Source organism: Camelus bactrianus, chromosome 2, assembly GCF_048773025.1.
Source record: "Camelus bactrianus isolate YW-2024 breed Bactrian camel chromosome 2, ASM4877302v1, whole genome shotgun sequence".
In the NCBI taxonomy this organism is placed as follows: Eukaryota; Metazoa; Chordata; class Mammalia; order Artiodactyla; family Camelidae; genus Camelus; species Camelus bactrianus.
In genome coordinates this window covers 77,791,959-77,819,746 of record NC_133540.1, presented here as the reverse complement: position 1 = coordinate 77,819,746, position 27,788 = coordinate 77,791,959, and the positions used below count along the sequence as shown (strand labels likewise).

General features: G+C 32.8%; 1 protein-coding gene across 11 annotated transcripts in view; it reads right to left on the bottom strand.

Annotated features, from left to right (window-relative positions):
* The window catches only part of ADGRL3 (adhesion G protein-coupled receptor L3), an 822,802-nt gene that overhangs the window by 91,615 nt on the left and 703,399 nt on the right, over positions 1 to 27,788 (bottom strand). For 8 of the 11 annotated variants that reach the window (XM_045504712.2, XM_045504714.2, XM_074344091.1 and 5 more), the window contains one exon: positions 213 to 8,374. The exons of 2 other annotated variants lie outside the window; for them this stretch is intronic. In XM_045504712.2, coding sequence (XP_045360668.1) covers positions 7,575 to 8,374 — 800 coding nt within the window. In that variant the 3' untranslated portion in view covers positions 213 to 7,574. Of the gene's footprint in view, positions 1 to 212; positions 8,375 to 10,298; positions 10,317 to 14,833; positions 14,963 to 27,788 lie in introns of those variants that run through there. One more of the 11 variants, XM_074344101.1, reaches the window with a different exon arrangement.

The following is a 27,788-nucleotide window of genomic DNA, read 5'->3' as shown; positions in this document are numbered from 1 at the left end:
CTTACAGATACCTGGGGTGGCAGCAGTTCTCTGAAAATATAAAGAAGAATGCCTCACATTTTACTTCCAACATGTGAAGAGGAGGATGTAGGGTATGGGGATAGTAAGAAAATATATTAGGTGTCTATGTTTCAATTATTTTCCTGCCGTTTGAAACACTGTCTCCAAACCAAAGTTTGGGTACTACCATATAATAAGAGGGACTACATCACTTATTGTTTACTGATATTTTTTATTGAGGTTTGTAGCTCATAACTTTACACGTGATTGTACAGAGCATTTAAGGGGAAAAAAAGGTTGGAAAAGTTGTACAAGGGAAAAAAATCCGATAGATTAAATTTTTGTGGGTATATGATAAGATCAATGCCTTGTGTAAATATATGAGAATGTAAGAACCCAAAACCTGCGATAACTATATTCTTGTTCCTAAAAAGTAACTTTCCTTATCAATGAGAAATAGCTCAATTAGTTGTTGGTTTTTAAAATAAACTGTCCTTTTTTAAAAAGATGTATTTTGAATTAGATTTAATGCTTGGCAAGTAGGAAAGCAGGATGAAAATCTTTTCCAAATTATGTTTCCTCTTTCCAACACATTCACAGAGGCCATTAAGGGAAGTCAAGCTGACTCTACAGTTTCTGACTTTGTCGTTCATAGGCAAAGATCAGTGTTAGAACATACAAAGAAGTCTTGTTTATAAATGAATACATTCTGATTGTCCATGGCTGTTTCAAGACAAATCACCTTTTATTACTTAGGATGGTAAAGAAAATCTTTTTCAAATGAGGCATGAAAACCAACTTTGAATGTTTTTCCCTCATCTCTCCTGATTCATAATGTCATTCAGAACATAAGACACTGTGACAAGTTGAAATCCAAGGCATTAAACAATGCTCTAGAGGACAAGGCAGCGGTCAACATGAGAGGACACTGTCCTGCTCACTATAGCCTGAGTTCCATCCCCAAAGACCCTACCTACTATTAAAGAGTCAATTGACATTCATGAATTTTGCCAAACATTTTTTGAGGTCAACCAATACATTTCACTTTTGAAGCCAGGACTGTTTTGCCAGTTTCACCTACAGAAGAATCTGAGAAAATTTTCACTTTTAAAAAGCTAGTGTGGGTATGGATTTTGAACATATTTCCTCGCCAGTGTATTGTGAAATCCTGCAGTCTTGGGCCATTGAGACAAACTTAACTCCTTTAAAATTTAAAATCCTCCAATGTTGGACTAACTGTAAATCTTTAATAACCTCTCCCTCAGAGCACAGAGTTGGGACCTTCTCATTTCAAAATTATTCATACTGAATGACAATGTTTACCTAAGTTAGATCCTTAGAAGCCAGCTTTACTTTCCTCTTCTTTTCAAGGTCTTTCCTTTAGCACTCTAGAATGAAAGAAGCATTGGGAAAACTTGTAGACACATTTGGATTATGGAGTACCTTGATAACATGTCATGTGTACAACTGTCTGCAGAATTTTATGAATTGACTACAGTAATTGAAGAGAGAGAAGAACTTGAGAGTAATACTTTCAGCAGTGTAATTATTTGTTCAGTCTCAAAGTAATATTCATATATATAATGAATTATCCTATAATATGAATATTGTTTGGTTATGAATTATTTTGTACAATGTACATAATTCCAATTTAATATTAATTTCATGTTTATTAGAGTCATAATAAAGCCCTAAAAGGTACAAATCTACTCGTAGCATTAACTGTGTTGGCGTACAATAGAGTAAGCAGGTTAGAGCGTGAAAGTGAATTGAGGCAAAAATACTAATATTTAAGAAACATTTATAAAATAGTCATGTTTCCTTGAGACAAGGTGTAGCTAGACAAGAAATATATAAAGAATGTTAAAAGTGTTCAGTATTTCCTGTGGAAACAGCGGGTTAAAATTATAATATGATAAACTTCAATTTCATTTTTTTCAACACATCAATAGCATTTGGTACAATATGTAAGGTTTTTATCACTCTAAGTAATTTCATTATTTTTCCTGGATAATTTATCTCTGTATCTCTAATTGAGGTCCAGCTACCTCACCATAAATTTGCCAGTTTGGTTCTGTTCTTCTGTTCATATCATGATGGGAAACTTCATTACCCCATTAGAGGTTTTTTTCTTGTATTGCCTTTCTTGACTTCTTCATATAAAAGTTCTCCTTTCACATGCCTTCTTAAACATCATAGTTTCTATTTACCTTTAAAGTTTTCTAATGGGACACAAACTAAGAAAAATTTGCATGACATACTGTTTAGAGAGAAAAAGAAATATCAAAATAGCTGAAATCAAGACATTTGAATAAGAACTTAAAGGTGTTAGATGTTAAAGAAGGTTAACTTAATTTTTTTGAAAAGAGGGAGTAACAGTAACTTTATTTCAAATGAGAATACACAAAATCATAATAACTACCGGTTTTATTGAAAAAAATCACAAAGTTCGCAATATTGTGAACAAGCTATTTGCTCTGTAAGCTGTAAATGAAAAGAATGGGGTATGTGAGTCTGTGCACAGGTGAAAGCTGAAGACTGATTTCCCTTTTAAAGCAGAGAGGAAGTAGTCAGGTTAACTAGTAAATAGGAAATATTCCTCTTACGGCCTAAGCAGGAAATAAGCAGCTACCAACACTTTAGCTTCTAGTCTGACATGAAAATTTAGATATTTAGCAATATTTTTCAGACGGGTAAAGGACCTACTTGCTGATTACAGAGTTGAATTTACAGTTGGGATCCATCGAATCTATTTTATGAACTCAAAGAAGCATCTCATGTAGAACCCATTAGCATAAGAATGTTTCCATAAGCTATTTCGCAACATTGCTGCTTCACTCTTGTGCTTCCATGTTCCTGATGTATTGATGTGCAGAAATATAACATAAGATATATTTAAAGTATTACTTAAAATGCATAATAATTATTTATGTGGTGAGTTATAATTATGAATTACTAAACATGAACTAATTAATTCTTAAGAGCTTGATACTATGATATACTGGGAAGGAAATATATATTGTTATTTTATCTCAAATATTTTTGTTAGAGAAGAAGACATTCTTGACAGTATTTTCAGAATTGCTCAAAATCAAATTAGGGGTTGGGTTCTTTCTTTCCTCTCTCTCGAAATTTCTCTATTTGAATTGACTGCAGAGTAGTTTTTGGTTTTTGAAAAATGCCCCACAGCAGTGGTACTTTGGTACCATACTGACGGACAGCTTCTAAAAGTGAATTATTCTTTCACTAATAGGAGGCAATAATTGATTAGTTTGAAGTTGATCTTTAGACAACCCAGAAGAATATTTCCCTCTCCCTTTTGGTTTCAGTAATAAAGCAGAAAATTGGACCTTGAAGTTTTTAATGTTTTTTTTTTTTTAAGTAAACAAACTAGTCAATGGGTTTGAACACATGTGGGGAAAAAGCTGAAGATAGTGCCTAAATTTAAGTCTACAGATCCTTCATAAATATTACTAATTCACTATATGTTTATCTCCATTATTATGAAACTTTTGTCATACCAAGTTAATATTGAAAAATTAAAAAATAAAATCTTAAAGACCTTTCATCACTACGTCAACATTTTTAGATTAATGGGGATTTTTAAAACTACATTTTAATTTAAGAGCCATTGTGAATTTGTATTACAGGAAGTTAAGGGATTTCCATTATCTGCATTTGATTACTACATTTTCCAGACTTTTTATTTCAAGATAATTGTTCTCATGTCAGTTCTTTTTTGTCATTATGATTATTTTAGCATGGCAATTTATTATTCAACTATAGTATTTTTAATTTTAATAGAGTAGAAACAAAAAGGGCTGCTGAAAAAAATTAATTGAAATTCTAGCCTATTTCTCCGTCACAAAATTTAGCTTTCTCCATAAATACTATCAATTAGAAACATGGGCTGTGCAACAATCCAGCAGTTTCTGAATCAACTAAACATGAGGTCTGTTAGCTAGTGTCCTGATAAAGTATCATGTGAAATAGACCTCAAAGAGGAAAAGAGGTTTCAAGTGTAAAATGTTATGAAAATATTTTACTTGGAAATAACAACTTGTTTGTTTCATTGGCATAACTTTTCTATTCAAATAACGTGCTATATATGAATAGTATATTTGATGAAAGTTTACTTCTTAACGGAAAATCAGATAAACACATCAGAAATATGCAAATAAGTAAGTCATCAATGTCCCAGGGTATTGAAAATATAGTCAATCAAAGATGGTAAAAACAAGAAAATTTTTAAATTATTAGTTTATCTATTGCTGCACATGAAAACGCATGTGAAACAGATTCAAGTTCAGGAAATCAACCCTTGCTAGTGTAAAAAGGACATCAATACATGTTAGGTATGCACAGATTTCTGTTGAAATGTATACCTAATTAACTTTTTTGTCCACTGTTCTGTTTTCATTATAGTCACACTGAACTTGGGGGAACAATCTCTTCCTGTGAAAATCTTTAGGATCATAAGTCTCTCTGAAAGCACACCAATTATGATGCATGCGAGTTAAAAAAAATCTCACCCTTTCATCCTGATGTAAGACCGTAGTAGTAATTGACAGGACTGAATGGCTTTCTGCACCAGTTTATGCATTCAGGTGATTTTCTTCAGCGTGGACTATGGAGAGCTGGGGACGCTATCTGCTTCAACTTTCCATATAATGAAACATAAAAGATAATGGGCAGGGAGGTAGCAGTATCAGAAAATCAGAATCGGCAGCATCAGCAAGCTGAACTGAGGTAGTTTCCCCATTGTTCTGTGAAACTAACTTCTTATTGATGGAGCTGCTTCCATACAGATTACTGTTGGATTGGCAAAACAAGCATATAAGTATTTATAATCCACAGACTACGTTTGTGTTTCTGAAGTTACCGTAAACTTGTCTAAAAAAGGATTCTTTCATTACCAAATGTCTTCTATGTAACAGACAGGCTAACCCACCTTTCAGCGCTAATATTGCCATATGTAGTATGAGAAAACCTATTACTATTAAAGCTTGTGGTTCTCCTGTAACTTAAAAAAAAAAAAACCCAAACACTGTAGACGTAAAAAATACTTATGTCAAGTGACTAAAAAGGAATGATACATAAGATATTTTGCGGTGATATTAAGGTTATGATGTACTCTGGCCCTGCTTGGAAGTTTTTCTTTTGTCAAATATTTTAAAACTGTCTATGTAGATTACTGGTTATTCTCTAAACTACTCCTTCTCATCTTAATTTAAGAAATTAATTTATAGATGGATGGTGTTTGGATTTTTAGAAAAAATAAAGAAAAAGAAACTGCCAAGATCCCACATAATATAAGAGAAATTATAATTTGGCAAATTCATTCTAACTTTGCCCCATGAGGGTCTCCGTGCTTGGACACTGCTGGTAAAGATTCTTCAGTAACTGGAGATCCAGAAAGTTTCTTTGAAAGGACTTTTTCCCTCCCATTTTATCCATATATAGAACAACAGAAAAATAATCATAGAAGTGTCTTATACTATCTGTATAAAATGAATATTCTCTTTGCCATGATTCTTGCAGCTTTTAGCCAATTGAGTGAATTTAAATTTCCAACAACAAAGTGAAGCTTATAAGGGAGGAAAAACATATGATCCACCCTTCCCCAATTCAATACTCAAATTTTTCTATGACTGAAGCTGACTTTCATAATAAGCAGTGTGACTGCAGCTGGTTTATAAATAAGCACATAGTAACCTATACATTAACCTGCTTGAAAGTAAGTTATGCATCTTATTTCAGCCAACATAAACATGCCCATCCCATTTTTTCTGGATTATTTTGTCTGCAAAAACTGTATAATTTTGTGCTTAGTCTATTCATCTAGGCAGATTGATTTCTTTTGCATGGCTCATTTGGGCCACAGAGGATTAGCAAAGCTTATATATTGAAAACAGAAGGAAAGAAAGGCGAGAAAAATGAAAAGGAATAATTAATCATATAGTACATACATCAATACAATATCCTCTAAATCTCAATCAGTTGTTTATTGGTTGGCAAACAAGTTTCACTTTTACAACAAATATTAGTAATGAGGTCATCCAACTTTGAGACCATACAAAATGGATTGTAAGTTTAAAAAAAAAATTATATGTGCTGCTAATTTACCTCTTGTATTCCTACATTACTTAAAATCCTGTCAAATAAATAAATTTTGCCGTTAATAAACAGAAGAGTTTTTTTTAAAAAAAATCACTTCAAAATAACTTGACCTTTCAATTCTTTCTACAAGGGAGTGAATTTCCTTTAAAAATTGGTAGTGCAGGCACCCACTTGGGGATCAGACTGAGCATTCAGCACTTTCACGCCTATGGGATACCCATTTTTCACATGCAGAAGCCCCACTAGTTCTATTGACACCTCTTGACTTCTAGAATCATAGCTACTGTCTTAGTGATGAACTGCTTGCCAAATATGCTTTGCATTACAACAGATGTGCACTGTAAACATAAAAGTTCTTCCTGCTCTAATTTGCAAAAATGCTCTTGGAAATATTCTGACTGAATAAAGATATATAGTGAGGGAAGGAAGTCTAATTTTATTTATTTTATATTTTTTGTAAAAAATAATTTGTTTGCATTACTAGAAAATGATTCTTATAAAGTGATAGCTTCATTTATTTATTTATTTTTTGCCAGGTGAAATTTTAAAGAAAAAGGCCAAAAAAAAAAAAAAAAAAAAAGAAAAGAAAGGAAAGGAAAAAAAAGAAGAAAGGAAAATGAAGAAAGAAAAGAAAGAAGAAAGGAAGGTAACATTGCTCTCTTACTGGCAGACAAACTTGCAAGACCAGCACGAAAGAAAAAGAAAATTTCTTTTTTTCTCCACTACGTTAACAGGACTCAAATTCTGGAGGAACAGAAAGCAGACTACATGTGCAATGCTAGTATCTGTACATTACATAGAAATTGTTCAATTTTTTTTCTGCCATTAGTTTTATCATCAGTTAATACAGCAAATCATAAAATATGCATTTAGCATATAATTCTAGAATTCCCCTCCATTTCATTACTGATTTTGTTGTTTTCTTTTGTACACCACAACTACTGTTGCTGTGGTGAATTCAGGTTGTGAGTGACTAAAAACCACTATTGATACAGTTTGCTTTGCTTTTATGTTTGCGCAGCACTCCAATCTAGATGCAGCATTGTTACTAATTTCAAACAACTGTTCTGGCCTTTTAAAAATCAGGTCCTTGTAATGATAGTAACAGAGCATCAGAGATGTTAGAACAAACAACATAACTCAACAAGGCCACAATGAGCGCCATTTTCTTCATATCTTGTTCATTAACATAATGAAGTCTCCATCTGAGGGGGAAAAGGACAGGAAAGGAGAGAGCACAGGGGGATTTCAGCAGTTATCTTTCTCCCCTGGGCTGACCTAAAAATCCCAGTTTAAAAAAAAAAAAAAAAAAGAAAGAAGTCTGAGAGTTTGTGTTTGTCGTTGAAGAACAGCATAAAGATTTAGGAGTACACACATTATTACCACTGCTTATGTCAACTCAGAACAGTCAATCAGGTGTTAGCAGTTTTGTTGGCTTAAATTTCTGTCATCTTCTATAGGCTAGTGACCAAATGAGCAGGTCCTTTTGAACTTCCCTCTGGAGGGGTCCCATCTTTGTTTGGAGGAACTATAAATCCATCACTGCTACCGCGACCTAGTTGGTAGTAGGTGTGCAGCTGATGGACGTGGTTTCTGGAGCCTAGGTTTGGCATGCTTTTGTAGTAAACATCTTCGGCATCACCACATTTGGCCGGTGGGGGTTCGGTCTGGGTGCTGGTAGTAACGCTCTCTGTGGCAGGCACACCAGCCAGGGCCGGCATGCTGGTGTAGAGAGAGTCCCTGTGGGGTGACTGGAGATCTTCTGTGTGCTCGTTGGTTAGCAAAGGGAAAAAGCTCTCACTGTGGTCTTGGGGGATCCGCCTTCTGGTGTAAAGGTGTGGCTGGTGGTTCTCTGTGGAGTAAACTCTCGGGGGCAGCAAAGGAGCGTCCGATTCCTCATGAATAAGTTCCAGGCCCAGACTCTCCTCGTGGTTAAAGGAGGTGGCGTCATCCAGGACAATGGCATCATCTTCACTCCCACTGCCCAGGTTGTTCACCAGCTTGTTCATCAGATTCCTGTTCTGTTCGCTGGAGCGCTCGTGGTTGTTCAGGTAAGACGGGATGTAGTTGGAAGTGAGTTCCTTCAGAATCTTTTTCTCTAGGGTGGTCTCATTATGGTTATAGCCACGGTCTATGATTTGCACACAGTTGCTCAGGTATTCGCCACTGGCAATGCTATAACTATTGCCATGGTTACCATTCAGTGGTAGAGTATCCATGACACTTGTATCCCTGGCATTGTTCAGAAGCCCCTCTGAAAAAGATTACAAAACACTATGACATTTACATCCAACTGGCCAGAGAACACACACACACACACACAAAAGCAAAACCATCTGACTGTGAAGTATGTATAAATTGCTAGCAATTTTAATTAAGTATAAAATGTTTGGAAATAAAAAATACTATTAAACCTATATGTACATATCTACCTACATATATATACTTGGACAATTGATAGAAATCTTATAAACTGAAAAGAAGGATTTAAAGTTAATCTTTAAGAGGATTAAAAAAAACACCCTGTGAATTTGCAATTTCCACACAAACATTGCCTGACAGTATCTGAACATATTTGGTTATAACTTAGAGAAAAATAATGCAAAATTTTGCTGTAGTCATTCATAGCTTTCAATTTATACACATCAAAGTCAATTCAATAATTCATTACCTTTAATTTTACATATTGTCTTAACATTGAAATAGGTATAATATTCACATAATTCATGTGTGGTACTTTAAGTATATTTATCAAGTAAAAGAATCAAGCAGTTTCTAATAATTTGAAATTTAATTTTGTAAGATTGAAAATAATCCCTACACACAAAACCACTAAATGATTATGTTAAATTTATTGTCAGAATGATGTAGTCATAAAATAATGTCTGGTTAAATAAATGGCACATCAAAATAATTTGCACATAGGAGCTTTCAAAACATAAATATTTGGATTTACTTTCCAATTTTTTTCTGTTATAAGCACTTCAGTTACTATTATGTATTAATCCATTATTACTTAGGGTCATTAGAACGTGTAAAGACATTTGGGTGATGTGATTCCTAAAAGCATAGTGTCAGTATTAAAGGTTCCATTTCATAATGAGTGATGACTTTGTGTGCATATTAAACTTTGGGTTTAAAAGAGATTAAACATCTTATTCTGGGATAAAACAGCTGCAGTGAAATAATTTGACCACACGCTTTTTCAAGTTTTTTGCATTTTCTTGAATGAACAGAAATCCAAGATTCTATAATAGTTCCATAAATCACCTCAAATGCAACCACAAAAGAAAATAAAACACAAACATTTAACCAATACTGCTAAATAAGAAAGGGTATTTCTTTACGGAACATTAATTGAAGAATTCTATTAAACTTCTCAATAGACGGCTAAATTGTGAAAATACAGCATTCATTCTATATCTGTGATGCAGTTATGTTTACCAAGACTGAACTAGTTCATTGCTGGTTTAAATAAAGCGTCCCAAATATATCAATTTTTATATGGACATCTGATGCACACTCTATAGTCAAGTAACACAGTTTTCAAAAACAGCAATGCATTAAGTACATTAAAAAGCAGCCATCACAGACATAGGGTGAAGCGATTTATTTTCATGTTATAGGTATTCTGTAGACAAATCCACAATGTTAAGAAAAAATAAAAGTAAATGCTTTTTAAAGGGCCATATGTGATGGGTGATTGCTGCTGCAGAGGCTGCCATGGTATGCTTGATGATTATGGTTGAGCGACTGATGCATTGAAACGTGTTTATTATTTCTGTTGTCAATGCATTAGGTACAGGTTGAAAACAGCCATAGTAAAATAAAGTGGATATGTTGCATGTGACATGTATTTGTACGATGGAATGTAGTAATGAAAATTAAAAGTTTATGAATTACTTAGCAAAAATAAATGCTTAATTTAAAAACAATTTAACTCACACAAACATTACATGAGACTTAACAACTATGTTATGTGACACAATAAAAGAATCAGACAACAAAAGCGTCTAATCTCTATTAACATATATTTGTATAAGTCAATTCATAGGTTCTTTAGTTTTGAAATTGTGAGATGAACTGTTTTTAATAACTACATCATCTATATGTGATGCAATAAAAGTGAACTAAAAAAAATTACATTTGATATGCAATGTTTAGCTTTACTCCCATACTTGTCTCTCTGTAGGGCTCTAAACGACAGCATGAAGAAAAGGAAAGAAAAAACAACAAGTAAGCTTACAGCGACAGTAGAAGAAACATGAGTAAAAAGCAAATTGATGATATGCAGAAAAAAGAGTCAAAGGAAATAATTCCACTGCCCCAAAATTCATGAGTCTGTGTTACATGGTTTATCATAATTAAAAATACTGAAATGTTAGTCAGAAAATTAGAAACCCCCTTATCACATGCTAATAAAGTCTTTAATAAGCATTTTCTCAGTTTGTAAATTTCAAATACACATTTATTTTTAAGTTAAAATTACCACACCAACCAAAGAGAGTAAAATCTTGAGGGTAAAGGCATGACTATTTCCACAAATATATTTCAATATTACATATTTGTGTGTGTATGTTAGGACATACTTGCTTCTAAGGAATGATATTTAACTTTAAAAAATTTCAGTAAGATTATAAATAAAATCTTTAGCTTATATACAGAGGAAAAAAACACAGTTTGAGCTTTTCATAATTGTGTTTTTTCTCTTATGTCTTATGTACAAAGGTTACTTCTCTCCCATTGTACCTATACAAATGCCTTTTATTATTTGTAAATAATACGGATCAATACTGTCATTTCTAAAGCTCATATTCAGAAGTTGTATAACTATGGAGAAAGAGAAAGGTTAAATCCAACCATTATTCTGTATCAAGAAAATGTGAAGGGGAAAACATACCACCATCAATTTCAGGTTTTCTTCTAGATTGTTGCACAGTCATACGCAATCAAACATTTTAAAACACTCCTAGCAAAATTATTTTTTTAAAAATCTCATTTTTAATCATATTTTAACTCATATTTTAATCAGATAAAAAAAACTGCTTTTGCTGATTTTGTTTACAGTAAAGTTAAATCATCACAAAGTAAAAACCAGTGAAGTCACTGGGCTAGATCATTTCAAGAGATTCCAATCTGTTATAATTTAACCACTGGTTCAGAGATACTGTTTTTGTACTTTAAAAAACTGATTTGCTTCTCAGCAAAAGACCAACAATATTTCAAAATGCAGAGGAAATTTCTTTTAAAGTTTCAAAATCAGTTTTGAAATAAAGAGCCAAACTAGTATAGCAACAGATGGAACCTGTTTGTAGGCTTATTACGGCTCCTTCTGTAAATGATAACATTTGAAAGATAACTGATTCAACTCCTGTCTTTCAAGGTGAGGAAACTGCAGCCAAGAGAGGCTAAGCCTTATCTAACACCACTCTGCTAACAGTGGCAGAACTGGGATCAGAAAGGGAATCCTCTAGATACACTCAGTGCACTGCTCTCTCTCTCCGTCTCGTCACATCTGCCTTAGGCTTGGAAGCCGCAACAGAATATTTACTTACGCACTTTACACTACAACTTGGTGTCTTCGACATCCATACTGTACTTTTCAACTATATCCCGTCCTAAAGATACACATCTTTCTTTAAAGTTTTATAACTGAATTAAATTACTTTAAAATGTAAATTATCTTGTAAAAGCATGGCTTCTCTGTATTATATTTTGTTGACAGGTTAATCTATAATGAGACTTATCTTATAAAAACTGAATTCTCCAATACTGATGAGAAGATACTGGTCCAGAAATACTACTCATGAAGTTTTAAATATTTCCATAAAGAGAATCCAAATCCAACGTAACAAAAGCATATTATTCATCTTTATTCCTAACTCTATATGCATCAGTAACATTATAAATACATCTTTACATATTTTCAATAAAGGTATCACAAACAAAAATGGATACATTAAATCTGAATGCTTCTTTGCTTGGATGGCACTGGTACAGCAGAATTAAAGGATCAACAGAACAGAATCAGGTGGTAAGTTAACATAAACCACTCTAGTACATACCGAGCCACCTATATTTCATGTAAGATTTCACCTTGCCAGTAAGAATATAAGTGCATTCATCTGAAAGCATAAGATTAGTAGCAATATGACAATCACCAAGTTTTATTTTCGGTCAGTGTTTTAAAAAAAAGAACTATTTTAAGCACTACCACAGTTTAACATCTTAAAAAATTTGACAACATAAAATAGTTGAACGATTCCATTTCTGACTCTGAAAACCAATAATAAAATTATTTACTTTTGTTTTTAAGAAAAGTCAGAAGAATTTATTTAATTTCCTGGCATAAACAACACATCCATTCAGAAGAATCCTTTGTGTATTTACTGATAACCTTAATAGCAATATTTAGTAAGAGGCCCCACAGGAATCGAACTTTGGACCTGTATGGCATGATTTTAAATCTTGTCCTGAGAATTTCACTTTGATAGTGTTTATAATAGTGTCCATCCTTAGAAAATCCCCTAATTTAGGATATCAGTAATAAAAGAAGACAAGAAGGCAGGTACCAAATAAGGGAAAATGTATAGATTACTAATTGCTAGTTTTTTATTATATAAGACATTAGAAATTCTATGTGAATAATCAAAAAAAGCTAAACAAAACGTGATCTAAATTTCTTACTTATTTTAAAACAATTCCTAACAACTCTTTGCGTAAGGTGAACAATGTAGAATAGATTTAATTTGCAGATATGATGTAAATCTCCATGTAACATCATTCAAAACTTATTAGTATGTCAGCACACTTTAACATGTTTCTAATGACACAATTATCTGTCACTTAGCCTAATGAAAATAAAGGGAAAAAAACCCAAACAAGTCTCTATAAGGTCTGCAAAATTGTTCTGCCAAACCACATTTGGTGCGTTGTGTAATGTACACATCATTAAGTGCTACAATGAAATGACAGACCATGTAAAGGGGAATAACCATGAAGAAGCTCTCGCCTCCTGATAGCACTGAGGTTGAACTTCTAGGGAAATGGAGGACTAAAAGAAGTCAGATGAACTGCTTTCAAGTATTTAAAGGATTGCCACTGAGAGCAGAAAAATGCTTTGCTTATCTTTGTTCTAGAAGGCAAACTTAAGCATCATGGCCAGAGGCAAATTTTGGCTCAATGGAAAGAAAAAACACATAACAAATGGAGCATTTCAGCAACTGAACATATGAAATCCTGAGATAGGAAGGGGGTCTTGTTAGAGGAAATACTTGAGCAAGGTTGACAGAATGCCAGCAATGTACTAAGGAGGATTCAATGAGCTCTATTCCTCCTTTTGATTCTAAGTCTGTGAATCTTAGGTGTAAGCCTTAAGAAACTTGTTAAAATTGACAGTTTGCTTAATTATTTAATCCCATTGACAAACAACTTGACTTGATTCCTGAAGTCAATTCTGAACTACCCACTTCGGTATTTTTGAAATAATTTAAAATCATCCTTCATATTTGGCAAGGCGTTACCAGGAAACTCAAATGGTTTTAGACACCCAATGGTCATGTTGCAACAAACATGCTTTTCTGGGATAAGCATTCACATCAAGTTTTTCACATTCATGCCACTAATCTTTTACCTCTGAAGGAAACACACACACACACACACACACACACACACACACACACACACCACAAAGATCCCCAAAGAGGATAACAGAAATTTCATTCAAAGTTGCCTGGGAAAGTTAAATACTGCTAATCTCTCACATCTACCTTGAAGGAACCACTGAAGTCTGTGTGTTAGAGTGAATTTTCTTTCAAATATAATTTTAAATAGGTGGATCACTCACTAAAATGTTTCTATTATGAAACTTCCACTTGAATAATTTTTTTCCTGTGGACACTTCACTTATAATATGAATATTTTAAACTTCTTGTGCCCCTAATAAATTTTTATCTTAGAAAAGGTAAAACTAGGTCCAAATGCTTAGACTGAATGTGATTTTAGAGAGATGTATGCTTATTTGTTTGAGATACAACTACATCTTTAAATCATTCAAAGTTGGAGGTTATACAGAAGAACCATATTCAAAACCCTTGTTTTTTTTAGCATGTAGCCACAGTAGGAAGAGCATTTCTTGGCCTTCCTGAGCTAGTTCACACAGACAATATCAACCTAGGATACAGCCCGATCTCACTGTTCTTTTCTCTATGGCTTATTTCAATGTAATTTTCCATGGAGTTGATCTAAATGCTTTCATTAGTAATGATGCTTTGTGCCTAGAGAGTGCTTGATGGTATAACAGAGTAAGATTATTTTCTTGATCCTATAGCATTAAGACTATTGAATCAAGTCTTCCTTTATCTTACTTACCTTAGGCAAATATCTCATATCTCAAAATGAATACATAGATATTTAATATAGAAATCAATCAACAAGAAAACTACTGACAAACCACAATACATTTTAAAACATTACAGAGAAACAAACACATATTGATGAATCAAGCATTTGTTTATCAGAAGGAAGGAATCCATTTCTTACTAAGGAAAATGGAAAATAAAAGCACCAAGGGGGATGGAAGGTGAAAACAGTCTGTGTGTCTGCTTCCAAAAGGAAGAAGAGGCAGGAGGTAAGAAAGAAAAATAGAATGTGGCCATAAAAGCTACATAAATGGGACTCTCACTTGAAAAAATTAAGATAAACTCCAGCACACCTTGTGCGTTGTACATGCTGACAGAAGGGTTGTTACAGACCGCCGGTTCCCCAAGCAATGTATTATAGGGATTGTTAGTACCATGCGGACGAAGCAGAGCATTGCTTATAAGATGATTAGCCATGGCTCCTGGAGCAGCCCCATAGAAAGACAGAGAAAAAAAAAAGGTCAATCAGGCAAATGTGTTTGAAGAAAAGAAAGGAAACATTTAGAATGACAACAGTTGACACAGTCCTGATTACAGGCAGGCAGCTAATTAGACTCAAAAATATATGCTACTAAAGCACACGTTTCCAACAATGCACATATCTGAGTCAATGGGAAAGAAAGAGAATGATTTACAATGTTGATTAAGCCACATTTAGGGTGTTCTCTTTCCCAGAGTGTAAGCAAGAATATATTCCCATGCTTGCTAAAAATGAAAATAAAAAAAAAAAAGCAAGATACAGTCTCCCATACAAACAAAACACAAAGCACAAAACAAAAGCTGAAAAAAAAGTTTAAAACACAAAAAGAAAAGCTAAGATTAAACAAAACATTCCCTCAATTACAGAAACCATTGGGTTGTTTTCAATTAAAACAATAAAAGGCAACATTTATGATAAAACACTCATTTGGAGAGCAGTTGTTGACACAACAGAAGATTTTGACATTTCTTAAAATTCTATGAAGGGAAATTTTTAAAATTGAAATGAAATAAAATATAATCACTCTTATTAGTACACCATAGTAAGCATACTAATTAGGTGAACTTACAAGGCTGATAAAATAATCATGGGGATATTACCTTTAAATATTTTAAGTAAAATATTAACTTCATGGTATCAAGCAATATATATATAATTCCATTTTCCATTTTCCAACTGGCTGTTTGAACTTTGGCATAGCAAAGGAACAAAATTTAACTCTTTCATCTCCTTATGAACAGATATATTTAGTGTCTAACATACTATCAGTATACATTACAATCTCCCACCCTCCAAAGCCATTTAATAAAAAAAAAAAACCCGAAACATTTAGAAAAACAGCTCTATTAAATATAACTAGGCATTGTATGGAAATGATAGACAGAATGTGAATTTCTGTTAGATAATAAAGAAAAGAAAAATGACTGCAGAAAGGAAAACACAAACTGTATAGGGATAGACTGAAATAGCAGGTAATGTTAATTTAAATATATATATTAGAGAATGAAAATATAACATATATAACAGGAGAAAATATTTGCAGAAAAATTTATAAATTTTTGCAATTAAACAAAGGACTAATATTTTGGATATTTGGGACTTTGGAGAACTCGCAAAAGTCAACAGTAAAAAAGAGACAATCAACAACAAACAAAACGATTAGAAAAAACAATTAGAAAATGGGCCAAAGGTATAAACAGACATTTCATGGAAGAGGGTATACACGTGGCAAATAAGCTCATGAAAAGAACTATTATTAGCCATGAAGGAAATACAGATTAAAACCGTAGTGAGATATTATTACACACTTAAAATAAAAATTATGATGACATGAAATGCTGGCATGGATGAAGAGAAACAAAATCACTCATACTTTGCTGTTAGAAATATGAGATGGTACAGCTACTCTGAAAAACACTTCGTCCGTTTCTTATAAAACTAAGTGTGCAATTACCATACCACCCAGCAACTGTACTTTTGGACATTTATCCCAGAGAACTGGAAATTTATGATCACACAAAAGCCTATACATGAATGTTCAAGGCAGCTTTGTTTATAATAGCCCCTAATGAGAAAAAGCACAGATGTCTTTCAACTGGTGGATGGTTAAATAGCCTGTGACACATCCATACTATGGAATACTACTCAGCAATAAAAAGGAACAACTATCAATACACATAATAACCTGGATGAATTTCTAGAGAATTATACTGAGTAAAAGAGACAATTCAAAAGGTTATATACTGAATGATTCCATATATATATATATAAAACATTCTTGAAATGACAGAATTACGGGAATGGAGAACAGATCAGTGGTTGCCAGGGTTTAAAAATGCAAAGAGGAGGGGAGTGGGATGGTCATAAAAGGGTAACATGAGGCATCCTGTGATGAAACTACTCTTATCTTGTCTATGGTGCTGTATACACAAACCTGCTCTTGTGATAGAGTTGTACTGAACTAAACACACACACACATAAACACAAACAAACACAAATACAATTAAATATAAATAAAATTGAAGATACGAACAAAGTTAGTGGGTTGTATCAAGTCAATATTCTGGCTGTGACACTGTAGTGAAGTTTTACAAGATATTATTGAGGGAAATGGGGTAAAAGGTACATGATTTCATACAATTGCAAGTGAAGCTACAATTATTTCAAAGTAACAAGTAATTTATATTGAATGAGTAAAGCAGAAACATTTAGTGACTCATAGAAATGTTAAAAAAAATGAAAAGGGAAAACTTTGCCATGGCAATTTAAATTTTTTCTTAATCATGGCTCTAAATTAAGTGTCATAAATATTTTAACCTCAAACTTGGGAACCTGAATGCTTGTTTAAAGGACAATAAAGCTTGTCAGATCTCTAGAGCTAGAATGTTTCAGTTCTTTCAGGAAATATGCCATATATGTTTTCATCCTACACATTCTGCAAAGAACTAGCATAGAGCCATCACAGAAGTTTTCACTTACTATGTGATCAATGAATATTTGCTGAAATTGTACATCATATATATTTAAACGTCTTTACATGGTGACATGACTGAACTTGAATTTATCATATAAATGGGTATATCAGGATATTATTTCTCACTGATGAATTAAATATATAGTACATTAGTAACAAAAGCTAGAAAGAGTTCGCTATAGTGCCTTTCAGATAAGAAACAAACACTGTAAATCTTAAATATGGATATTGTTGTTATAGAACATCTTTAAGATTAATTGTTTGAGACAGGACTTGGTTGGCACAACATTTTTAAAAAGCAAAACACCTGTAAATCATACTCGCTACCTACTAGTTGTTACTGTAGCCTTTTTTCAAGTAAAAAAGGGAAGCTGGTCTTCTAATACAAGTAATTCCTTTCTAAAGTTACTGTAAATAAGTATTTAAGTAGAAAATGAAAGGTGTAAGCAACTTAAAATGAACTGGGGTAAAACCTTAAAAATATAAAATTGCTCAAACTCTTTACACTCCCTCGCAGACCAAGTAAGGATAAGATCTTTATGGCTGGGACTTATAACTGTATCTCCATACACTTTTCTTCATTTCTACACATTATTTAATTTAAACTAATTGGAAAACAAACAGCAGGCTGGGAAGATGGCAAACCACATTCTTCCTTGCTTCATATAGCTTATCAAAGAAAATATTCTTTTGTTTTTTTCCTATGCTGATGTAGAAGAAGATGATCTGCTTACAAGTTCTCATCAAAAGAAAAAAATATATAACTAGCTATGGTGATGAATGTTAACTAGACTCATTGTGGTGACCATTTCACAATATATACAAATACTGAGTTATGCTATGTACCCAAAACTAACATAATGTTATACGTTAATTTATCTCAATTTAAAAAATAAATGATAAAATAATTTAACTTAAAAAATGACCTATACTTTAGCATAAGGAAACAATTGAGTTGGGAAGAATCAAGCGTAAGCAAGAAGCAGGTGATTCAATATTTTGGTTTCTGCTTAGCATTTAGGTTATTAAAAAGCAAATAATATAAGAACAAAAAAAAGTTTAATCATACAAAAATGGAGTTCCACAATGGAATTCTAATGAAGCTTTCCAAATTTGTATAATCTATGTGGTTATACTTTCCTAACATAAAGTTCCTTTTCAGTTTTTCTTAGTGTTTTTCTAATTTTTGAATGCACTTTAAAGCCCTTTAATCAGTGAAACCTACTAATGTAGGAAGACAGAGTTTTAAAGTTCACTTATTTATCATCAATTTCTGCTAGGCTGGAAAGGCCAGCAACAATAGAAATGGATTAGGTTATGGCTGTATTATGACACAATATTGGTGAAATGGAACAACATTCACTCTCTGCCATGTGGCTCTGGTAAGTTGCTTCCTCAGATCGCATGCAATCCAGAATCAGCCATTTGTATCAGAATTAGTGCGGCTGTACTAATAATACACAGTTGTAATGAGTGACCTGATTGGAGAACCACCTGCTGTTAAACCTAAAAACATATAAACCTAAAATTGTTTAAACATAACAATAAAACCAATTTCCTCTTTATCTTTGGTATTAAGGATGATTTTTCATGACAGAAAAAGAATCACTATTTAAATTAAGTTGCTTTCTTACTATCATTCACTTTTATTCCTCCTGCACCATTTGAAACCAATGTAACTAGCAACACTGAAACTAACTTTAGTCCTAAAAGTGGAGATTTATAACACAGGTGAGGGCCCAGTAACAGGAACTACAGAATAGGATGTGGAGTTTGCTGATTAATATTTTGCCAAGAGTATAAGGTTATGAATAAGCTCTATGGGTTTGCCGGTTTGAAAGAATGAAGGAGATGTCTGAATAATCGAACAATTATCCCTCCTTTGATTCACTTAGTGTAAAAAGTTAATACTTTTTCATGGACAGTCATGGCTTGGCGTGACCCCAAGAGGCCATTTTTCCTGTCGCCATCCCAAACAAGTGCAATTTTCCTAGAAGGTGTTACCTACAGTATCCACTCACATTTAGGCATTTCAGTTATACTTCTGAAAGATAGCAATGACTGTGCTTAAAAAAAACCTCAATTGTTGCCAATGCCTAGATTTCTTACCTAAAACCTGCAAAGAACCTGTCCTCCTTCACCTTTTAATTGCACACTTTTGTCTTTTCCCTGTAGCTGCACTGCATTTCACTTGTCGTTTGCCCAAGTCTATTCTGTTTGCTTCTGGTTGTCTCTCCAATTTACTCGGGTCACTTTGAATTCTGATACGATTTTCCAAGGTTCTGTCCATCCTGTCTCTTCCTCTTCCCTCCAACTAACTTCTGATTTGTTAAGTTCCCTTCTAATAGCTGTGAAATTGCTGAAGACTTCCCAGAAGATCAGTGTTTACAGACCATCTGTCACAGCTTTTCAGCTGAATAGTTAAGCTTACTGGTTAGTCAGTTTGAAGACACAAATAAGTTGACGTTGGTGGGTAAGTAGAAGGGGAAGATAGTTACAGTGCAATGTATGTGAAAAGAACATTTATGTACCAATGTCACTGGGATGTAAACCCCAGGAAAACAGGGAATACATAGGATTTTTTCACTGTTCTATACCACATGTCTAGAACAGTTCTTAGAGCTCAATAATTATTTGCTTAATTAATAAAAAATTTATGTGACATCTACAGCATTTTGAAAGTATGAAAACTAAAACCAAGTTATTTTATCGATTATGAGCAGTTTTATAATTTGAGTAAATTTTTAAAGAGTGCCATTTGTCTAATACCTAACGTGATTTACTTTCTTTTAACACTATGCCAGGGACCATAACACTGAAACTTTTAAAGCAAAGATAAATACTCATATAACTATTTGGAAATACAAAATGCTACCTGAATACTAGCTGCAGATAATAAATTAGAGGGGAAAAAAACAACACAACCTGCCATGACTCAAAATAAAAAACTCAAATAGGGTAAAAAAGCTCAAGATGGCTAGGTAAAAATAGCTGTTCTCTAATTCCCTGACTCTCAAAATCCTGGCTACAGTCTAGTCAACCTGCTTACTTGCTATCAGAAACAAGGGTTAGCTCTTTAAAAAAAGCATGGAAAAAGAATTAACATTGAATTTCAGCATATGTGAATCATCAACAAGGCTGTCAACAGAGGACCAAGAACAAAATCTTTATTTCTGGCGAAAGCGTGATAGAAAACAAACAGAATTTTCATATTACATACTGAAAAACTTAGGGAAGTTTTTCTGACAAATTTTTGTAAATCAGACTTTTAAGCTACTGAAAAAGATTAAGTATAAAATCAAAGAGAGAGTCATTTTAAAAAGAGGGTTTTTTTCTCTTTTTTTAACCTTACATCTGAAGATTGAGGTTGATATAAATTTGTGAATGAATGAAATTTGAATGGAATAATGAGTATACTCTTTTCAAACGTACAGTTTTACCACAAAACTGTTACATTTCTTTCATTTTGAAAATCAAACAGGTGTTTATGACTATTGGGACTCCCTGAATGACAGCATTGCCCAGGCCAGTTCAGTGTGATACATGTGACTGAGGACTGAAAATCTACGGCAGATCTGTGTGCTTTGAAATTGTGAAGAACAGATTCGAAAAAGATGAGAGCTGGATCTCACTTGAATCTATATTATATCATTCAGAAACTTAATTCAAACACCATTTCTTCTTGACAGCAGGCTAACAAAAGTATACGGAAAAGCTCTTAAAATAAACTGAAATGTCATGCTGCTTTGCCCCACACTTCATTTTTTAAAAAATGTACTTACATTCTTATTTGATCATATTGAACGGGTGATGTTTTATAATTCAAGATCTAATGGTGATCTAATGAAACAACTGAATACAAGCATACTTTAACAGTCATGTGCCAATACACCTCAATTTTCAAATTCTAATGTATAAATATATGGAATGGTAAGTGTTCTGTTTATTTTATTTCAAAAAAGAGTTCTACCCAGATGATTCTTTCTTCCTTAATGTGCCTCATCCTCCATTCGATTCCCTCATCGTTCTCTCTCCCTTGGTTTGACATATTTTTCTTTTATGAAGTCACTTCCACTATATATGTTGGCTGATGTATGCAAGTCAGAGTTATATACAAAGCAGAGTTACAACTGAGTGATGCCTTTGTGCTTCTGCCTTCAGACATTAATTTTGGCCCCAAATGGAGAGTTCATTTTGTACAAGTAAAAATACTTTCATGTACGATGGTATTTTCTATAGAATTAGAATACTAACTTCAGTATAAGGCAAGGAGTCTTTCACAGGAGATGGTGTCTATGAAACTGTGGAACCCTTAAAATTGTGTGTAAAATGCTTTAGGTCTATGTGCGCTCAGTTGTGCACAAACACAGACACACAGACACACACAGACACACACACCCCCCTTCATTTCTTTCTGGTGAAAGGATTCTGTGGCTTTTATTTCTTTTTCAAAGAGTTAAGAAAAGTGGTATAAAGGAAAAAGATGTATCTCTTTCTTTAGTAAGTAATTATAATATAAATAAGAAAAGAGGAAAAAGTGAATCAAAAGTAGCCAAAATATCTTAGATATATAAGTATCACCTAATCAATTGCAATATAACACAATGGAGGAAGGCTATAGCTCAGAATTTACAACGAAATAAGATTCTAAAATTGTCTACCATCATCACTCAATACATAAAGAAACACAGGTCCAGAGACACTCATAATTTATTCAATGTCACACATGGCTTTGGTAGTTTTACTTAAACACATTTAAATCAGTGATTCTCAAACATATTTTTAATCATCTTCCAAAAATATGTTTAAGCAAAATTTTACTAGAGGCTTAATAGAAGTGTATTACTTTTTCTCATATGCTTTTCTGTAATGCCCAATTATTTTATTTTCATATTCATGTGTTAATTTACATAATATAAATAAAGAAAAATAAAAGTAAATAGAGAAAAGAGACTTCTAGAACTATGGAGAACTGATTCAATAGGTATTTTCTATTTTAAATATTTTGTTTCCTATTTTTTGCTTTTCTGTGTAACAAAACAATTTCAACACACACGCAATCTACAGAGGGTGTAAGCAATGATTAGCTCAATTTAAAGGGCTACTTTATAAAACAGAGACAGCCATATTAATCAGGACCAAGTTGTTTATAATAAAAAATAAAACTAAAAAAACTGCATGCTATCCTTAAAAGTTGTATGAAACAAATTTTAAAGCCACAGAAACCATACTTTTATATTTTTACTGCTTTTTATCCACACAATTAATGAAATTACAAAGTGTTAAAGACAAAATGTTTTATTGAAAGCCAAGAGCTCTTTCATCATTTTTTCTAAAGTCATAAATTGAAGAGCTGACATCTTGATTTATCACACTGTGCACTTTTAATAGCCAACAAGTTTGCTATTAAATTTTAATCAACCTGCCTATTAAATTTCTTTCAAATGGTTCAGAGATACTTTAGCTTCTTTTAATAGCTAATTCATTCACTGGGAATATATTAATATGGGTTTCAATGACAACTTTTCTCCAGAGTACAGACTGCATTATTGTTAGCTCAGTATAAAACAAAGTATTCTGGATGCAGAGGTATTGCCTGTATTTTAATATATAAATTCAGAGCTTTAGAATTGGGAACCCTAGAAATTACCTATTCTAGTCTCTCTTATTTTGCACTAATTAGCTTTATACGTGTCTTCTTGCCCAGATACATGAGTTTTTCTACAATCAATACTTACAAGTCAGATTACTGGGTCATATGTTGTCCACGTTTTCAATTTACAATATATTGCCAAAATGCTATCAGATGTGTTTGTATCAATTCACACTTCCACAAACTGTATATTTCTTAAATTCTCGCTAGGGCTTGGTATTGTCAGACTGATTTTGCCAATTTGACTGAGTATGAAAAATCTCTTATTACTGTTACACTTTGCATTTTCCTGACTACCAGAGAGATGGTGTAACTTTTCGTTTGTTTATTGGCTGTAAGGGTTTCCCATTCTGTGAATTGCCTGTTCCTATCTTTTGCCCAGATACATTTTAGGTTACTGAATTTTATTTATTGATTTGTAGACATTCTTTGTACAATGTAGTCACTAACATTTTGTTACACGTGTTGTTTTACTTCCTTCCAGTAGCTCACCTGTTTTGAGTACTGTTTAAATTTTGAGATAAGAATCTTTTCTGTAGTTTTCTTACAGTTTATGATCTTTCTTATTTTGTTATTTTGTTTTTTAAGAATCCCTTCTTTAGCCTAAAATCTAAGATATATCTTCTTCTAAGCTTTAAAGTATTTTATATATACATACACACACAACACATTTTTTTTTTTGCCATGAAATGCAACACAACCCAGTTGCATTGCGTATGAAGAAACTGATGCCATTAGATATTCACTGTTATTTTTTTCCATAATTACAGAGCTGCTCAGAGATCTTTGGTTTTCTGACTGTGGATTGCAACTCAGAATTCTCGATGAATCTTTGCTTCACAATATAGGAAGTGGCTGGTCTACAGTGGAAATGATGAACTATACTACTCAGTCATTCATCTGGAAAACTCATCTTTTGTGTTCAAAGGCATGTATTTCTGTGTGCTTTTAACTTGGGCATTTTAAATACAATGGTATAGTATTCAAAACAAAGAATACTGAGCCTAAAGATAATGGGCCATGCACTTAACCACAGGATAAATGGAAGTAAACCACAGTTCTTTTCAGTAAGAATTAGTATGTAGTACGTGGTATGTAGGCATTCCCATAGCTGTATTTATTTGTAAATCACACACTAGTTTGCATTTTTGCTGAATAAAAGAAACCTCAGAACAAATAAATTATAATAACTATTTAAAAATATAAAATATTTTACCAATTTGAAGAAAATAAAACTTTCTGCATAATTCTCTGCTCTGTATTGGTGTATTTTCTTATATCGTGCAAATTATATGAGCTCACATGCAGAAAGTCTATCCTGGCTTAAACCAGAATTTTAAATTTGAAACTTTATTTGAAAAAAGTATGCCTGAGAAAAGTAGGTATGAATTAAAACAAGGTATCTATGAATAAAAAGTCTTGATGATGCTGTTCAGAGAAGGCTTATTTTGTCATATAATCATAATCAGCTCTGCTCTGTTGAGACTGAGGTTGTTTCAGGAAACATACTGTTTCTATTTTTCTACATCAAGACTAATTCTCTTCCTTCAATCTGTATATCATCCTAAATCCTTCTTAATTCTCCAGTGATTTTCTGAGGTTGTAAATTACTTTCTATGAATGTGGTGGTAACTTGTCCTAGTTTTTGAAGCACCCACACTCCTTAATAATAAATTATAAGGAAAACCTATTATGGAGATCATAGGAGGGTATCACATAAACACTTACTTTTACATGGTGTGCAGTATGTAAGGTTGAACTATGCAAGTGCAAGCCTCCAGCAGGGGCTGTTTTACTTGGATACTACACAATTACCAGTGAGGGCAACTTAAGTATCCTTTTTTCCTAATAGGGCCACTTTCACTTTCAAGATACAACATACAGGTTAATATAATCTATTTCTTAGAAAAAAATAATTTCAAAAAGTGATTTCTCTGTAAGTCAACTTTGTATATTATATACTGTATTTATATCATCACAACCTTTATGTTTATAATACAGTAGGAATATTTTTCCAAGTGAGAGGTACAATCTGGTTTTGCTTGTTTCTAAATTTTGAATATAAGACATTTCATAGTTTTTATTAAAACTGGAAGTGGCATATAAAAGTTATAAGTTTAATTTATAATATTATCACTACCTATCTGAAGTCAACTCAAATAGATTTCCTACTTGTTCGAGGCATTATTACATTGTCCAGAGAGAGGACAGTTTCAAGGAATATGAAATTCAGGAGCACAAAGATTTTGGAAAGTTGTATCTTTGGTTCTATTACTAAATGATTACAGGCAAAAACTATGTACCTGATTTTTTAACACAATCTTTGCTCTGACCAAAATGTTCATCCTTTTACTAAAATACAAAAAATGGAAAATTCAAGATAAAAGTATCTAATAAAACATCTTGAGTTTTTTGGTATTTGGGAACTTCCAGGAGAGAAGAAGGATTATAAAATTCTTGCAACTTAAGTCCCACAATTGGACAGTTATGTATAGTATATTCAGCCTATTCCATAATGAATAGCTTTGTAAAAGAAATGTAACTGGTCAATTTATCTCCCCATATATTCAGAATATTCTAAAGTTTTCCTTTCCCTAAATGAATAGGATGGATCCACACTAAAGAACTATACTTTGAAGAAAATAAAGTAGAAAGAAATGAACAGCACATCAAGGAAATTAAGAAATAAAGATGTGAATAATTGTGCTTTAAGAATTATCTTATTTCCATATAAGGTGATAAAAATCACTCTGAAATACATTCTTGGAAAATATCTTAATTCTAATCTTCAGCAAGCTTCATGAAAAACTATCATCATAAGAAAAGAGTGAACATTTTTATTACTGTAAGTAGGGCTTTTTGATCAGAAAGATCTTGTTCGGAATCTAGATTTCATCTTTATTAGCCATATGATTTTGGACAAGCTACCAAGAAACCCAGGTTCTTCATGGACATAAGATAATGGATAACAAATAACAAGCAGTGTAAAATAGGTAAATGACAGCCATACACACTAAAGCAGACATCGCAAACTGATCAAGATTATAAAGAGGCATATTGTCCTATCAGAGAAAAGAATACCAGTCATTTCTGAAGATAAGCTGGAATATCCACATTTAGTTCTCAAAAAAAGATGCTGTTTAGAATTACATCCTCAGCAACCTATACAAAGCAAAAGTAATATTCCAAAACTAACTGGAAATGTTCTATAGCACTATATTTAGAAGTTATCAAAGTATCTCACTATGGTTTGTTTGATTTTTAATAAAGAGGTAAGAGATACAGTTAACTATATACAAGGCAATAAGGGCAATAGAATAATAAACCATAAAAGTGAGGAACCTACTCTACATAAATAGCCATCTTTGTGAAGGGATCTTTGAAAGCTATAATAATAGTAATAAATTAAAAGAATGTTTACTATTGTATAGTTGGCTGTCAGAGGTTGAATGATTTGAAGAATTCGTAACAGAGACAAAGTTAAAAGCAAAACATAAAAAGGTCTTACTAGGGCAAGCATTTTAAGTTTTTTTTTTCAGTTCTTGCTAATAACTTATAGTAAGAACATTTGCCCCTGACTGACTAGAAATCAATGTTTAATATATTTCATTTTGCAAGAAGAGTTCATTCTGAAAATTATTTGGTCTCCTTGAGTTGGGAATCAGGACATTAATAGCAGTGTTTAATTATCTATTTGATGCAGCATTTCACTTTTAAAATCTGTACATATTTTGCTTTTGTGTATTAAACTGATTTTCCTAAAACAGAGGAGTTCCTTATTTTATTGTACATTTTCTGATTATGTCTTTATTGAGGACACATCAAAGGAAAGAAATTAACACAGAAAATACTGTTGCCTCATTTACAATCAAGAATATAAAGAACACAAAGGTGAATCTCAAATGCAAAACATGTCCATGCCATAGGCTACTTCTTGTATTTGCACTCATATCATTGCAATATTTGTTCATAACAAAAAGTAATTTGTTACACAGGCTACCCTAATTTGTTAGTCATGCAACTATTCTTAGGCATATCATTAACTGTTTCTAAAATTCCACAAATAGATGTCAGATTATATCAGGATCTGGTTTCTATTTACAACCAATGATTTTATAATCATTCAAAACGGCAAGGTTTTGGGGGAGATATGATATATTTTATGCATATAAGTCAAATTATATTTACTGGCATTAATAAGGTGGAGTGAATGAGTAGCTTTAATTCACAGAATCATTAACTGCAGTGAAACACCACTTACACTTTTTCATTTGTATTTTTCCTTACAAACATAAAATCAAACTATGTTTAGTAGCCTGAATATCAATGAGATGGCAGGTGATTTACTGTGAAGTTTCTTCTGCCCCAGTGACCATCCTCCTGGGAAAGACAATACAGGCTCTGGGAAGACATGAGTTTAAAAAGGGAATGAAGGGATCACATCCCTATTCTGCTACACAGCGGGGTGTTCAGCACGGTTGTCTGAATTGAACTAGTGCTCGCTATGCTTCTGAAGTGGTAGGATGGGGCTTGGAGGAAAGGAAGCCAGTGTCTGCTTATATTGTTCTCTCAGTTAAGGAGAAGAAGTATTTTACTTTTATTTCTTCAATGCTGAAGTATAGTTATAAATCAAAAGTGGAA